The sequence below is a fragment of the Pteropus medius genome, unplaced genomic scaffold (assembly GCF_902729225.1).
Source record: "Pteropus medius unplaced genomic scaffold, Ma_sr-lr_union100, whole genome shotgun sequence".
Taxonomy (NCBI): domain Eukaryota; kingdom Metazoa; phylum Chordata; class Mammalia; order Chiroptera; family Pteropodidae; genus Pteropus; species Pteropus medius.
The window spans coordinates 5,326,651-5,344,011 of record NW_024351543.1 but is presented as its reverse complement, the minus strand read 5'-3'; the positions used below and the strand labels follow the sequence as shown (position 1 = coordinate 5,344,011).

At 35.3% G+C, this 17,361-nt stretch overlaps 1 protein-coding gene across 4 annotated transcripts in view; it reads right to left on the bottom strand.

Annotated features, from left to right (window-relative positions):
* CFAP91 (cilia and flagella associated protein 91) overlaps positions 1 to 17,355 on the bottom strand; it is a 67,612-nt gene extending 50,257 nt beyond the window's left edge. For all 4 annotated transcript variants that reach the window (XM_039843099.1, XM_039843098.1, XM_039843101.1 and 1 more), the window contains exons 1-5: positions 17,068 to 17,355; positions 11,976 to 12,052; positions 11,304 to 11,461; positions 10,437 to 10,520; positions 9,299 to 9,355 (exon numbers count right to left, since the gene is read on the bottom strand). In XM_039843099.1, the coding sequence (XP_039699033.1) occupies positions 9,299 to 9,355; positions 10,437 to 10,520; positions 11,304 to 11,461; positions 11,976 to 12,052; positions 17,068 to 17,191 (500 nt within the window). In that variant the 5' untranslated portion in view covers positions 17,192 to 17,355. The remainder of the gene's footprint in view (positions 1 to 9,298; positions 9,356 to 10,436; positions 10,521 to 11,303; positions 11,462 to 11,975; positions 12,053 to 17,067) is intronic.
* Positions 17,356 to 17,361: the final 6 nt, after the last annotated feature.

Below are 17,361 nucleotides of genomic sequence, written 5' to 3'. Positions count from 1 at the left end.
CTGTAGAACAGAGCTATAAAAGGTAGATTCTAGGATGTCATACAGTTACTTCTGAACCTATTTGGAATTGCTACTCCCCCGGTTTCCTTCTTTTCTGCTTTTATTTACTCACTGAATTTTAGCTGTTTCAGAAACACAAATACTGGAGCAGAGAAAAGAAAATAAAACCTCATCTCTTGCACAAAAATTAATTCCAGATAATTTAAATTATTTAATGTAAAAATGAAACTATAAAAGCATCAGTACGGGACATAAGTAAATTTATCATCTTTGAGTGAAAGTCCTTTAAAGCATGGCTCAAAAGCCAGAAACTGTAAAAGGAAATGACCGATAGAATTAAGTTTAAGTTGAAACTTCTATACCTTGAAATATTAGAAACAAATTTAAAATGTGAATAGTAAACTTGGAAATAGGTTTTGCAACATATATGATAAAAATTAAAGTTTTTCTATATAAAAAGCCCTTGTAAATCAATAAGACAGTTAAATACCCACAGAAAAATGGGTAAAGAACAACTCACAAAACAAAAAGTAAAACTTCTAACAAACATGAAATGATAATAAGAACACAACTAGTTATCAAAGAAAAGCAAATCAAAATAGCAGGATGCTATTCTATTATATCATAGAAGCAAAGATTTAAAAGATTGAAAGTATGTAGCATTGATGAATTTATAAAGAAACAAGCATCCTCATAAACTGTTAATGGAAATACAAATAGGTACAACCCAACTAACAAGAAACTGATCGATATATATCAAAACCTTAAAATATTCCTTGGCTTAGGCAAACTCGTAGGAATCTATTCCAGGAAATAACTGAACAAGTGTACAAAGGATATATGCAAACATGTTCATTAAGTCTCATTTATAAGAGTAAAATATTACAAACTTAATAATCGCCATCAATAGAAGAATTGTTTACAATAATATGACATACTGATAATAGAATTTATGCAGCTGTTAAAAGTAACAGTGCAATCTATATTTATGAACACACATAAATGTCCATGATTCTATGTAAGGTAAGAAAAAAGGGAAACTATAAAGAGGTATGTATAGCAGAAGTACATTTTTATGCCTTTAAAAACTGTGCTTTTGTGTACAGAAAAATGCCTAGATGGTATACAATAAAATAATAACAGCGATTATTTCTGGATAGTAAGATTACAGAGAGAATTTTTTCATGTTTATAGTTTTCTGAATTTTCTAACTTTTTTAACCTGGACATGTACTACTTCTAAAATAAGGAAGAAAAAAATATATATATAGCTACTTCCATTTAAAAGAAAACATTTTTTTCTAGTTGGTAGAAGAATTGTTTAAATTACATAAACAATAAACAACTGAATATAATGGCAAAAAAAAAGAGAGATTTCCATTTTCAAAAATAGTCAAAGGCAATAGGAGGTGCTTATATGTGAGCACAGCATAGATAATTTAGCTCTAAGAAAAATGCACCTCAAGCCAGTTAGAACCTGTTTGGAGGTTTAACCTGTGATGGAAACCACTTTAAGTTATTTTTAATGCTGAACTCTAATGGGTGTTGAAAAAATTTTTCAACAGTTGCTATGAATTTCCAACATGTAGACAAACATAGTATTTAGAGTTTCTTATGATTTTGGCAGAAATTATTCTACTATAAAAGTTCTACTTGAGGAAAGCACTTCAAATCAGCTTTATATCATTCCAGCTCATATCAATATTATTATAACATTATTAGCTTGAATCAAGAAAATAAATTCTTGTTTTTTCAAATTAAATAATTACTCATTTGAACCATCAGATCAAATGTGCTAAGATTGTGATAACGTCTAATGAATCCTTCTGAGTAACCTTTCTAATGACAGGATACTTCCAGGTGGGTTGGAAGAGAAGCTGCAAAGGAGGAATGCTAATGTCATGGAATTCCTATGGTATAAAGTAATACAGTTTCTTTCCTAACTAATTTATTATTTTTCTCTAACCTATTCTTTTTTTCTCCATTTCAGTTGATTTAAGGGAGAGTAAACTGTGAATAAGAAAGAACAATGAATTGATCTTTTTCCCACCTTTCCCTGATCAAAACTCCAAACCAGAAAGACCTCACATCTGTTGCCTCTTTAGCTTGAGCCCTCCTTTGTCCTGGATCCCATCCTCAGGCTCACTCACTCTGGCTTCATTATCCTTACAGTGGCCACTGCTGCTCTACAGACCCTTAATCCAAGCCCTTCCTCCTCCATTACTGTCCAGGCACCGGCAGCATGCACCGCCAACCACAATCACAAGTCTTCTAAATTTTCCCTCCTGACCTCAACAAAACTACACACAAATAGAGGCTACAAAAGGTAGTAAATTCTGTTCTGTTAGCATGCACTCCATCAAATGTTCATAATTTTTAAAGACATTAAGAGCGGATTTAGGTTCACAGCAAAATAGAAAGGAAGATACAGAGATTTCCCATATACAGTACCCCCTGCCCCCACACATGCATAGCTTCTCCATTATCAACATCACTCACCAGAGTGGTACATTTGTTACAAGTGATGAACCTACATTGACACCATAATCACCCCAAGTCCATAGTTTACATTAGGATTCACACTTGGTTTTGTACATTCTATGGGTTTGGACAAATCTTTACATATGTATGTATACATGTAGAATAACATGTATCTACCATTATAGTATCATATAGAGTATTTTCCCTACCCTAAAAATCCTGTGCTCCTCCTATTCATCCCTCTCCAACCCCTAGTAACCAATAATTATTTTTTATTAATCTCCATTGATTTGCCTTTTTCAGAATATCATATAGTTGGAATCATACGGTGTATATAGCCTTTTCAGACTGTCTTCTTCTCTTAATAATATGTATTTAAGATTCCTCCATGTCTTTTCATGTCTTGACAGCTCATTTCCTTTTAGTGCTGAATGATATTCCACTGTCTGGATATATCACAGTTTATCCATTCACCTGCTGAAGGATGTCTTGGTTGCTTCCAAGTTTGAGCATTTGTGAATAAAGCTGCTATAAGCATCTGTGTGTAGGTTTTTGTTTTTGTTTTTGTTTTGTGGACTTAAGTTTTCAATACCAAGGAATACAGTTGCTGGATCATATGTTAAACGTTATGTTTTGTAAGAAACCACCAGACTGTCTCCAAAGTGGCTGTAGCATTTTGTATTCCCACCAGCAATGAATGAGAATTCCTGTTGCTCCACATTTGGTGTTGTCAGATTTTGGCCATTCTAATAAGTGTGTAGGTGGTAGCTCTCTGTTTGAATTTGCATTTCCCTGATGACATATAATTCTGAGCATCTTTTCAAATGCTTATTTGCCATCTCTTAATCTTCTTTGGTGAGGTGTCTGTTAAGGTCTTTGGCCCTTTTTAAAATTATTCTCTTATTGTTGAGTTTTAAGAGTTCTTTGCATATTTTGGATCACAGTTCTTTATCAGATGTGTCTTTTGCAAATACTTTCTCTCATTCTGTGACTTGTCTTCTTATTCTAATGACATTGTCTTTTGTAGAGCAGAAGTTTTTAATTTTAATAAAGTCCAGATTATCCATCATTTCTTTAATGAGTTGTGCCTTTGGTGTCATATCTAAAAAGTCATCACCACACCCAGAGTCATCTAGTTTTTTTCCTGTTATCCTCTAAGGGTTTTATAGTTTTGCATTTTACACGGAGGTCTGTAACCTATTTTGAGTTAATTTTTCTGAAGGGTGTTAGGTGTGTGTCTAGATTCATTTTTTTGCCTGCCTATGTCCAGTCGTTCCAGCAACATTTGTTGAAAAGACTAACTTTGCTCTATTGTTCCTTTTGTCCAAGATTAGTTTATTATGTTTATATGGGTCTATTTCTAGACTTTTTATTCCATTTCCTTGATCTATTTGTCTATTTTTTCCTCTAATACCACACTGTCTTGATTGCTATAGTTTTATAGTAGGTCTTGAAGTCAGAAAGTGTCAGTCTTCCAACTTTGTTTTTCTCCTTGAATATTGTATTGACTATTCTGGGTCTTTTACCTCTTCCTATAAGCTCTAGGGTCAGTTTGTCAAAATCTACAAAATAACTTACAGATATTTGACTGAGATTACATTGAATCTATAAATCAAGTTGGAAAGAATTGACCTCTTGACAATATTGAGTCTTCCTACCCAAGGATGTAGAATATCCGTTTATTTAGTCCTTTGATTTCTTTCATCAAAGTTTGGTAGTTTTCCTCACATAGGTCTTGTGTATATTTTATTAGATTTATACCTGTTTCTCATTTTTTGTTGCTAATATAAATAGTATCATGTTTTCAATTTAAAATTCTACTTGTTCAGCAATTGACTTTTGTATATTAACTTTGTATCTTAAAACCTTGCTATAATCATTTATTTCCAGCAGGGTATTTATATAGTCAATTCTTTTTGATTTGCTACACAAATGAACATTCATCTGCCAACAAAGACAATTTTTCTTCCTTCCTAGTCTGTATACCTTTTATTTCCTTTTCTTGTCTTATTGCATTAGCTAGGACTTCTAGTACAATACTGAAAAGAAATGGTGAGAGGAGACATCCTTGCCTTATTCCTGATCTTAATGGGAAAGCTCTGAGTTTCTGACCATTAAGTGTGATGTAGGTTTTTTGTACATTATTAAGTTGAAGAAGTTCCCCTCTATTCCTAGTTTACTAAGTTTTTATCATGAATGGGTATTGAATATTGTCAAATACTTTTTCTGTGATTTTTCTTTTTTTGCCTGTTGATGGGATGGATTACGTTAACTGATTTTTAAATGCTAAACCAGCTTTGAACACATGGGATACCTACCACTTGGTTGCGGTTTATAACTTTTTAAATATGTTGTTAGATTCTATTTGCTAATATTTTGTTGAAGATTTTCATGCTTATGATCATGAGAAATATTGGTCTGTAGTTTTCTTTTTTTTTTTTTTTTAAATATCATTGTCTGGTTTTTGTTTTAGGGTAATGCTGGCCTCTTTTTCTTTTTCTTAGTTAGCCTGGCTAGAGACTTTTCAGTTTTAGTAATCTTTTCAAAGAACCAGCTTTTAGTTTAATTGATTTTCTCTACTGATTTCCTTGATCAATTCCATGGATTTATACTATAATTCTTATTATTTCTTTTCTTCTGCTCACTTTGGATTTAATTTGCTCTTTTTTTTCTAGTTTCCCAAGGTGAAAGCTTAGACGTTTAATTTTAGATCTTTCTGCTTTTCTACTGTCTGCATTCAATGCTATAAATTTCCCTCTAAGCATTGTTTTCACTGCATTCCATAAATTTTGATTAGTTGTATTGTCATTTTCATTTAGTTCAAAATATTTTTTCATTTCTCGAGATTTCTTCTTGGACCCATGTGTTATTTAGAAATGTACTGTTTAATCTCCATGTGTTTGGGGATTTTCAGTTGTCTTCCTGTTATTAATTTCTAGTCTAATTCCATTGTGGTATGAAAGCAGACATTGTATGATTTCTATTCTTTTACATTTGTTAAAATATGTTTTTTGACCCAGAATGTGGTCTATCTTGCTGTTTTTGGATGAAGTAGCCTGTAAATATCAATTATACCCCATTGATTGATGGTGCTGTTGAGTTCAACTAGGACTTTACTTTCTGCCTGCTGGATGTGTCCATTTCTGATAGAAGGGTGTTGAAGTCTCCAATTATAATAGAGGGTTCACCTATTTCTCTTTATCCCTGATAATTTTCCTTGCTTTGAAGTCCGCTCTGTATGAAATTATTATAGCTACTGATGCTTTCTTTTAATCAGTGTTAGCATGGTATATTTTTCCCCATCCATTTACTTTTAATCTATTTGTGTCTTTATATTTAAAGTGGGTTTCTTGTTGAGAGCACATCGTTCTTGTTTTTTCATGCACTCTGACATATGTAATACATAAGATACATAGATAAGCATAACAATCAAGTATACTGTTGCTATTATTATTTTGAACAAACTGTCATCTGTTAGATCAATTACTTCGTCTTCGATACTCTACTGAGTAGATCTGAGTTTCTGATCTATATTATTTTCCTTCTCTATAAAAAATTTCTTTTAACATTTCTTGCAAGGTAAGTCTAATATAAACAAATTCCCTCAGGTTTTATTTGTTTGAGAAAGTCTTTATTTTTCCCTTCACTTTTAAGGATATTTTACGGGATACATAATTCTAAGTTGATGGGTCTTTTTTTCCTCAACACTTTAAATTTTTACTTCTCTTCTTGCTTGCATGATTTCTGAAAAGTCAGATGTAATTCTTATCTTTGTTCCTTTATAGATAAGATATTTTTGTCCCCTGGTGTCTGTCAACTTTTTCTTTATCTTTGATTTTCTTTAGTTTGAATATCTTATGCTTTGGTCTTAGCATTTTTTTTTTTTTTTTTTTTGCATTTATCTTGCTTAGTGTTCTCTGAGCTTCCTGGCTCTGTAGCTTGGTGTCTGACATTAATTAGGGGAAATTCTCAGTAATTATTGTTTCAAATATTTTCTCTGCTACTTTCTCTTCCTTTTCCTAGTATTCCCATTATATGTATGTTATACCTTTATAGTTGTTCACAATTATTGGATATTTTGTTATTTTCTGTCTCTGTTATCTTTATTCTTTTTGGTTTTCAGTTTTAGAGGTTTCTATGAATATACCCCTAGCTTGGAGATTCTTTCCTCAGCCATGCACAGTCTATTAATGAGTCCATCAAAGGCATTCTTCATTTCTGTTACAGTGTTTTTAATCTCTAGCATTTTTTTTAGTTCTTTCTTATTTCCAGCTCTCTGTTTACATTGACTATCTGATCTTGCATGCTATATACTTTATCCATTAGAGCCCTTAGCATGTTAACCATAGCTAGGTCTGGTTCTTATGTTCATGCTCCCTCTTCAAATTATGTTTTTTTACTTTTCAGTATGCCTTGTAATTACTTGACAGCTAGACATGATGTACTGGGCAAGAAGAACTGCTGTAAATAGGCCTTTAGTAATATGGTGGTTAAAGTGTAGAGGGGGAAGCATTATATTATTCTATAATTAGGTGTCAGTCTTTTAGTGAGTCTGTGCCTCTGGACTGTGAACTTCATGTTTATCATTTTTTTCGTCCCCTGTTAGATGGAGGCAGGATGGCTAGAGGGAACTGGAGTTGGATAGTTCCCTCCCCCAGGTCATTTAGGCTCTGATACTACCCCAGGAAATTAAGCTCTGGTTAACTAGTTTCTACTGAGGTCTGAAAAACAGAGTGCTCTGACATATTTCAAAATGGTTTCTTTTCCTCTCCCCCTGCCAGAAACATGAGGGGATTTTTCTCCAATATTTATTATAATCTGATTGAGCTCCTGGAAGTTAAGTCTCACAAAATTGTGGAAGTTCCCCATGACAAGGTCCTTCTGGAGTTTTTAATTCTCAAAGTTTTCCAAGCTGAGCTTCCAGCAATTTGGCAATTATGGTTCAGGTTGTACCACCTGGGACTAGTTCCTATGGCAGTTTCCATTCATGAATCCCTGTTCTTGGAAGCCATTACTCCCTGTATTTGCCTGTCTTTCTAATCTTGGGACAGCAGTTTGCCCTGCATCTTCCCCTCTCTTACAGAACCAAGAAAAATAGTTGATTTTTCAGTCTGTTCAGCTTTTTACTTGTTGTTAGGACAGAGCGGCAACTTCCAAGTTCTTTGCATGTGGAACTGGAAACCACCATTGAACATTTTAAAATATTAGCTTTTTATCTTCTTCTCCAAGATGCTGACATAGAATTCAAAGTAACAACGCCAACAGCTAGCCATGAAAAGGGTGTGGCTGGAGAAAGCCAGCTGGTTCCCAGACAAGTGCATCCCTGCTAACATAAGGCGGAATTACCCTCACTGCTCCAAAACTCAACCCTGCCAAAATTTCAGAGCTGACTTCACTAGGAGATACTGATTCGTTCTTTAAACACTTCTAAGAAAGACAGAGACCATCTAGAGTGTCAACTGTCATGGTTTAACTCTCAGAGGGACTCTTTATCCCTTATGCCAGTTATTTACGAAGGAATGGGAGGCCCAGTGTTTATCTCTGTAGATCTCAGAACTCCCCACAATTAACTGAACAACTTTTAAACCTGATGTAAAAATGACCTCCAAACCCAGTGATCCAGTAAGCCTGTTTTTATAGAATGACCAAAGGTATCTATCGGGATCCACCTGTCTCATAGCTCCCCCTTTGCTCAAAGAAAACATTCATGGAAAATAAGTCTGCAGCTATTCCTGGGTAAACAGACAGCAGTTTCTACCTAGGAAAAGAAATCTGTTTCTTCTACTCTCCATCTACGTAAGAGCTTAGAGTGTCCATACACAGTCTTTAAAGGAATCTATTCTCCATCTACATAAGAGCCAAAGGTGTCCATATACAGTCTTTAAAAATCGGAAGAGAACTGGAATCATAATTGACAGTTATCTTGAGAACCATTGACATTTTATAACGTATATCCTATAGTACATCTTATAATATGGCATGTGATCAGGAGTAACCATATCCTTTAAATGCTGGTCTGGAAGCCAAGCCTTATCTAAATATTCAGAAATTTGAGACTTTAGAAAATTTTAATGAAATAGAAAAGGTTTCTGTTCTTGATCACTTCATGAATACCTTGGATTTTTTTCTCACAGAAATATTAAGTTTTGACACAGAAAAGAATATAGTAAAAATTAAATTTTTACTAAGACATTTTACCTAACCTGCTGCCTTGACTTAAAACAAAAGACTGGGGAACTGCACATTAATCCTAGATTTGGCCCTTGTCCGTTACTTCCCTCTTACCCTGGTTCACTCCCTTGTATGACAAAAACCATGTTTTATTTATCTTTGCATACCACAGCGACTTGCGTAGATTAGATGAATATTAAATTATAAAATTCTAGTATTCAAAAAATATTTAATGATTGATTAGTTTTCTTGATGAAATGTTGAAAAACTGTTGTCAGATAATTGTGTGTTTCAGGGAAGCAAAAGAAGACATTTAAAGCATTTTTGAACTTCTATTTTTACCATGACTCATAGTAAGAAATAGTTTTGATTCTACATCATAACCATTACATACACATGAACATATGTATATATCTATCCAAAACAAAAGTTGTAAGTAAAGAACAACTTACCCTCGATATGCCTGGTGCTTTTGGTTATTTTCTCTTCTATTTCATTTTTTAAAATGATGCTTATGACCCACTAGCAGTTTGTGATTCACAATTTGAAAAATATTGATTTAGAAAACTATCTTCTGGAAACAAATACGGAAGCAAACAACAAATAAAATAAAATAGAAAAAACATTTTAAAATAATGGTTACTTACTTAGTTGCTGCAAAAACAACATTGAGTGGCATCTGTTGATAGAACGGAAGGAAAGGCCTGTGGGGGAGTGGACACAAACATGTGAGACTTTTGCATCGTGTGTTCTCTTAGCCTTCTTCCAACTTTAATATTTGTCCCTTAAAATCAGTGAGCTTGTATGTCAGTGATCCTCAAACTTTTGACATACACAAAACCACTGAGGAGTGGGGAGATTCTGATTTAAAGTACAAATTCCCAAGTCTAGTCCATGAGATTCAGTAGATATAAGGGCCAATGAATCTGCATTTTTAATAAACATTCCAGTGTTTTTTCTACAGATGGAAAACAAGGTACTCTTTGAGAAGCAGTGCCATATAGTTGAGCTTCAGCTGGTTGTTAGCTCCCAGCAACGTCTCAAGCCCTGAGACATTCTGAAATTTCCAATAATTTAGTTTTGAAAACTTCCCCCAAAAGTCTAGGAATTTAAGTTAAAAATTTAACTTTTCTCTGAAAAAGTCAATATCATAAAATTCCCACAAGGAGTTTGTTCATAAATAATAATGTGTATTATAAATTTACTTTCTCAAGGAAGCTTATGTAGATATGATATCAAGACTATTTTTCTAATTCAGATAAGACCCACAGGAAAACCCTCACTTTATTTTAATTTGGTCTGAGTTTATGATTATTAATCACAAATGAAACAATGTGAACCTTTTGACTATGTTCGGCAACGTCCACACAAATAAAGCAAGTGTCATCTATTTGCTCACTGCACGATGACTGTCATGGTGTCTCTACTATACCTCACTTCATATAATGACTTCATTGTGTTCTCAAATACACATTCTTTTTTTGCAATTTAGTACCTCTGAAGTCAGACAGACTTTGTTGGAATCCCAACTTTGCCATTTACTAACTTATGTGATCTTGAGCAATTTATTTCTCCTCCCTTGGTTTCAGCTACCTTACTGGTAAATGAATGGGAACAATATATGCAATCTTACATTTCTATTGTGAAAATTAATAATATATTTGTAAAGCACTTAAAGTGGTGCCTGGCACATTGCATGCACTTAAAAAATGATAGCTACTATCATCACCATAAAGAGGTTCTCTAATAATATCAGGGCTCGTATTCATTAAAATGACTTTTTACCTTTCAAAATATTTATAACGATTCTTTCCAGTAACTTCGGGATCTTCATAAACTTCTTTGGGCATCTGAAAAGAAGTGTCAGTTCTAAAATGAAGCAGGAAAACATTATTCAAGTCTAACACATCATTCTCAAGTATAATTTGTATTTAATATTTCTATATCCATAAAATAGGAAATACAAGGGTATCTCAGACTGAGAGCAAAATCTTCCATAACATGCATCTGACTGACCTATATCTCAGACTAGATATAATTACTTTCCCTGAGCCAGGAAACTAGGAGCTAACAAGAGGAAGTGAAAGTTAAGAAAAGAGTTGATGTATGAAATCCCACATTTTAAAAAATGCCCATTTTTAATTAATAGCACATGCTAATAACAAAGTTTTGAATACAACTTTTTACGCCCAGACTGTAAGGTAGACTTTCTAAAAAATTTACTAAGTATTAACTTGTAAATAATTAAAAGAATAAAGAATTCAAGAGACTTGTCTCTGAAGGTGCTTTGGTTACAAGTCTCCAAAAAATATATTTAGATACTAGCAGAAAAGTACACTTGTAATTTCTAAGACAGATCAATGGAACACCAAATTCGGTCACCTCAACCTTTGGTGGCATGTCGTCATCTAAAATGTGTATATTCATTCCAACCTTCTGAGAACATCTACTAACCCATAAACCTATAACCATTGTGTCTGAATCAGGCTCGTTTTGATCCACGGGGTTAAGAGAAAGAATTTGGGATCAACTGGCCTAGGTATAACATTACAATTGTACATTTTTAAATAATGCAGAATAAATAAATATTTTAATAAGAAAAAAATCATTACTGAAAACATAAGTTTAAAAAAAAAGAAAGAAAACACTTACGCAGCAAGTTGCCGGAGAGCTTCTCTGTGTTTCTCTTCGTGTCCCTTCCATTCCCGACTGATGAATGGTGGGACGGGATCTGCCTTGCTCCAATATAGAGAATATCTTGGGTAATGGATCAGGTTACTGAACATGGTTCTAAACCTGGGGACTTTTCTCTAATTTTAGGCCAGGGAGGCAGGGAGAAAGAAGACAAAAATTATACCATCAGATTTTCTAAAGCATTTTACTTTTAATGTAAACTTTTTAAAAAGGTACAAAAGAGTGTATATGGCATAGAAAGGAGGGTAATTGGAATATGCATAGAATATCTCTAGAAAGACACCCAAAAAACTGATGACAATGGATGATTATGTGAAGGGGGCAGAAGGTTAGAATTTACTTTATACCGTATATGCTTTTGTATTTCTTGAATTCCTTTAATACAAATATACATTACTTTTCCCGTTGAAATAAATTAGATTATAATCAGTCCTTTAGTCACTACTAGCTAATCAATCCTCACATTAGCCACAAGTATCAAGATGCCTTGTCTCCCAGAAATCATGGCAAAGTAATTTCTGCACAATATAAAATCCAGTGAAGATCTGTTAAATCAATCTTATTAGTGCAGTTAGCCAAACTAGATGGTTCAGGTTGGCTAGACTGCCTTAATGGATGAATTAGACCTACCAGTCTGCTTCGACTCAGGATGGCTTGGATATTTTCCTGTTTGTGGTCTTTCTCACTTGACACAATAAACAACGGATCTGTAAAATAAACAATAAGGTAGTATAAGGAATGGAACACATCTACTCCTAGGTTCAGAATAATGGCAAAGCAGTGTAATTTGTTAATTGGAAAACAAATTAGAAAATTTAGATATTGCCTAACTCTGCAACAGCTCATAGCCCTGTTACTCTATCTGCCACCAATGACAATCTGTTAGATACATTTTCTGTGTATTCTAAAGTTGGTTTATAGAATTGGAATGCAAACCAAAGGCCTAATATATTCTCAAGTACCATAGCCTAAACATGCTTTTTTCAATTCTATGAACAAACCACCTTCTGGATCTGGGTAGCCCAGAAAATAGCCCAAGAGGAAAGACTATGTATACACGCACTATGCCCATTTGCAAGTGAAGAAACAATAAATTTGGACATCACCTCCCATATTCAGTACAAAAAGAAAATATGAACTCTTAATAGCATGTCATCTCAGAATGGGTAGACAAGATAAGAAAATGTTATTCCTAATAAGAGATAAATAAAATCAGCTAGCTTCAGAATTCATCCCTTAAGTTTAAGTTAATGATGGGACCTTAAGTTATTTCTCCAAAGTTCAACAAAAGATTGCCCTGCTATAAATATCTGCTTATTAGATATATCTTTAAAGTGATGAAGACTATGCATGATTTTATACCATTCCTTAAAATCAGACAATTTGATATTAAATTCACAAGCAACCTTCAGAAATAGACTTGATTTCACAAGTAGATATCTAGTGAGAAACAAATACCTTGACCAACTAGTCTAGATGACTTGATATATTTCTACATGTTCTAGGTGTTTGGAACACATCAACAAAGATCCTGACTTCATGGAAGAGGGGCAATAAATAAGAACATAACAAACTACCAAATTATATAACAGAGTTAGAGGGTAATAAGTGCTACAAAAAAAAAAAAGAGGAGAGCAGGATAAGGAAGATTGGGTTACAATTTTATATGGGGTGGTCAGAGCAGGCCTCATTGAGAAGGTGACATTTAAGGAGACTTGAAAGTGAGGGGGTTAGCTATATAGTTATCTGGAAGGAGACCACTCTAGAGAAAACAGCTAGGACAAAGGCTCTAGTGTAGTAGCATGTCTGACATATTTGAAAAATTACAAGGATACCAATTGGATTGAAACAGAGTGAGAAAGGGAAAAATATTGCACATAAAAAGGTCAGAGAAGTTATAAGGGGCTTAGACCACATAGGGCGTTGTAGGCCACTGAAAAGACTTTGGCTTTTAATCTGAGTGAGATTGGGAACCACTGCAAGATTTTGAGGCAAGGACAAAACCTGACATATTTTTAAATATTCATTGTGGTTGCCTGGTTAAAAACAGACTGCAGGGAAGCAGTAGAAGAGGCAGGGAGAACTATTAGGAGGCTCAGGCAGTAATCTAAAAGAGATGATGGTGCTTTGCACTGCACCATGGTCCTAGCAAAGAGAAGTGATGAAAAGTGGCAAGACTCTAGGTATATTTTTAAGTTAGAGCAGAAAGGACTTGTTAATAGATTGGAATGGTGTGAGATAGATAGAGGAGGCAATGATGGCTCCAAAATTTTTGGACTCAGCAAATAAAGGATAGGGTTGTCATCAATTGATAGAGGATAGCCTGTGATGGAGCAGATTTGTGTCTATTATCAGGAAAGCATGTCTATTACATATCCAGGTGGAGATATAAAGTCAGCAATTTGATACATAAGTCTACAGTTTGGAAGAGCGGTCTACAATGGCAAAATAAATTAGGGTATCATTAGCCTTTACGTATATTCTTCAGCTGCATCACCTGAGTCCACATCTATGATTCAGGTAGAGAAATGATGGAAAATGGGCTGATTAGGAATAAAGAAGCCAGATTTTATTGCCTCAAATTATAGGCTAGTGAATTTGAAGGCAGAATGAATGCACCTGTTTAAAGGGAAGGATGAGTATAGCTTCAACATCTCTAATGTATTGGGAATAGTATGGAATAAAGGAAAATTTCATTTATACTCTGGTATTAAGTAATTTAAAAGATATCACTGTGTCTATTGTTGCAATTGTATTGTGCATCTGAAATTAGTTTAGCTTGCATTTCCCTTGAGTCTGAATAATAATAAACCATTTATTCTTATTTCCATAAAGAGTATGAAGACATGCTATTAATAGAAACATTCTTATCATCTGTAGAATGGCGCAATGCTATATGGTTTGTGACTACACATTCTGCAATACATCCTACAACTGTGATCATAATCAGTGCTCAAAAGGCAGTAGAAAGGTCTCTGAGATGCCCAAATAATAGTAATCACCAAGTATCCCTTGCTTACTCCTAAACAGGTATTAAGTGCTTTATATGCAATATACCATTTAATCCTCACAAAAACCCAATTATGTAGGTGCTAGGCCTCTATTTTATAGGTGAGGAAACTGAAGTTTCAAGAAGTTAGCAACTTACTGATTGGCAGTTAGGATTTGAACTCTAATCCTTCTGTCTCCCAGGCCTAATACTATCCAAAACCCATGAATTTTATGGTGGGGAAATTTTCTCATGGAAATAATGAGAGAGCCCCTCAGCCAACTTACCCTTCTTGTAGAAATAGTTCTAATAAGTCCAGGAAGTTCACAACCAACTAATGGTGAGAGAAAGTGTTTCTAACCCCAAGACATAATGATTACTTTTCAGGGGAAGTATAATAAATTGAAGATTCTTGTGGGAAGGAAAAGAGAAAAGAGCTCATGATAAACCCAGAAAGTATTTTAAAATATTTTGGAAGCTAGGAAAAAATATGTTAAATGCTAAAAAAGACTTTAATTATCAGGGCAGTAGTGTAGATACTAATCCATCAACAAATATAGATTCGAGAAAGTGACAAAGCATAGTGAACACTTCAAAAGAGGTATCTGATACACATCATCTACAAAAAAAAAAATATTGAAATGCAAAATGGTATATAAGTGAGGTAAGATTTATAAAAGAATGATGTTAATTGTAAAGTACTATATAAATGTAAGGTATCTTAATCTATCTTACTTGCTGCAGTGATCAGAAGAGTGAACATTTTAGTGAAGATACCCAAGCAAAGCTTCCTAGAGGAGCACAGACAAACAACTGCATTGAAAGGCCCCTGGTTTTGAGGGGTGGGGGCAGAGGAAGGGTGAAAGAGCTTGGAAAAGTGTTCATATTTGCACAATTGACCCTCACACTCAACTCATCAAGTTCTTTCTGTCAGGATGGAAATCTGATACAAGCCGGTCAACTCATAGGCTGACCAACAACCTCTCTTATTTCTCTTCAATTTTCAACTAAGACACATAAAGACTCTATACAATTTGTGGTGAACTTTAGGCTAAGAAGTCATGTAGCATGCCACTCCAGTCCCTGTCATAGTAAAAGAAATCCATCCACAAGTAGCTTTCTTGTCAGATGGAAGAAGGTAGAAGAAAGCCCATGCACAGAAAGAAGCAGGGTTAGAGTTGCCAGATAAAATACAGGATGCCCAGTTAAATTTGAATTTTAGATAAGCAATGAATAAATTGTTATGTAACTATGTCCCAAATATTGCATGGAACTAAAAAGTTACACTAAAATAGTATTCATTATTTATTTCAAGTTCAAATTCAAATTTAACTGTGCATCCTGTATTTTTATCTGCTAAATCTGCTAACCCCAAAAGACCATAAGGTTCAAGAAATCGAGCAGGAGGGCGCAGCACCTTAGTTCTAACCTTTCCTGTCCTGGCTATATTATGCTTCCTGTCCATGAATAGCTGTGAGACTGCCTGTTTTATTAGAACAATCCAAACTTTCGTTTGACCTCTTTTGAGTGGATTTCTGTTCCTTACAAGGGACAAGGAAATATCTAGCAATCCCTGCAAAAAAAAGAAAGAAAGAGATGCCTTTAGGGATAAAAAAAAAAAATAAGGAGCTTAATAAATTCTTTGACTGTCTTTACTGAAGATGTCTACTTCCATTCCCAAATTACCTTTGAAATAAATACGGTGATGTGTTTAGAGGAGTTTACTAGATTTATTTGATAAGAAGAAACCAAGAGTGAATAAAGAAAACCACTGGCCAGAATATGTAAGCAATCATTACATAGCTCCTATACCAGGAAATGGGTACTTTATAGGATTCCCATCCAAAACAGACCTTGGGAATCCCAGAGGAGATAGGACACAGTTAAAAGCAATGCAAGGTTCAGGTGAAGAGCCTGGGACCCCTGAGGCAAAACTAGAAAAAATCATGCTTAACTGATTATAAGTTTTGTAATAGTAAATTCAATAATTCAATAAACATTTCTAAAGCACCTACCCATATGTACCATCACTGGAATAGGTGCTGAGGCTACAAAAATGCATAAAACAAGACCTTAAAAAACTCAAGGGACTTAAGGTCCAGTAAAAGAGACAGAACATAAATGGACAATTAGGGCATTAAAATAAACTGGAGTTTTATTGGCCCAGAAAAACCAAGGGGACCTAGTTTATAAGTATTGCTTCGATGGATAAGAATAAGTGTAAAGAAACAGAGAAAACTAAAAACAAAGGTGAGATAAATTGGCATTTTACCGAGAATGCCAAATTTGGATGTGCTCAGAGAATGGGAGCGGGAGGGGTCATTCTTGTAGGGCGTTTTTACGCAGTTTGAACGCGGGAATGTTAAGTGACTGCCTCTCCAAGTCTGCAAATCATTGCATACTTTTCTGGATACTAAAACTCCTGGAACAGGTTTCAGGAAGATCGTTTAGGGATTGTGCAAATTATCAGAAAAAGAAGGTGGCGAAGAGTTAGGCGGCCCCGCGCCGTGCTCCGAGACGCAGAGCGCATCTGCGGCTTCGGAGGTGCAGCTGAGAGCGCCGCCACCTGTAGGGCTCGGAATTGCCGCCACCCAACAGAGGACAACCGCAGGCAAGGGATCGGTCCTGAGGCTCGCCTTTCGTTCGCCGCTCCTCCAGCAGGGTCCCACTGTCTGGAAGCCCACCTGTCCCAGGAGTCGTCAACTCAGGAGGGAGGCCTGGGGCCGTCCTTACCGTAAAGGAAATCATACGTTCGACTGGAGGACACGTTACCCCAGGCCTCCGACTTCACCCCACACCGGGTTTGAGACACCTGGGTCTTGGTCAAGGGCTCCTCGATAGTCACTACGTGGCTCATGGTGCCACCTCTTCCGTCCCACCAGCGGGGGACCAACTTGGTAGGCTTGCTGTTGTGTGCACCGTAGCTATGGTAACCTCCGCTTTACCTTGAGGAGAGGGCGGGGCGAGGAGCGGTAGGGTGAGGCGTGGTTTGAGGAGGGAGGGGCTGGCGTGAGAGGAGAAGCGGGG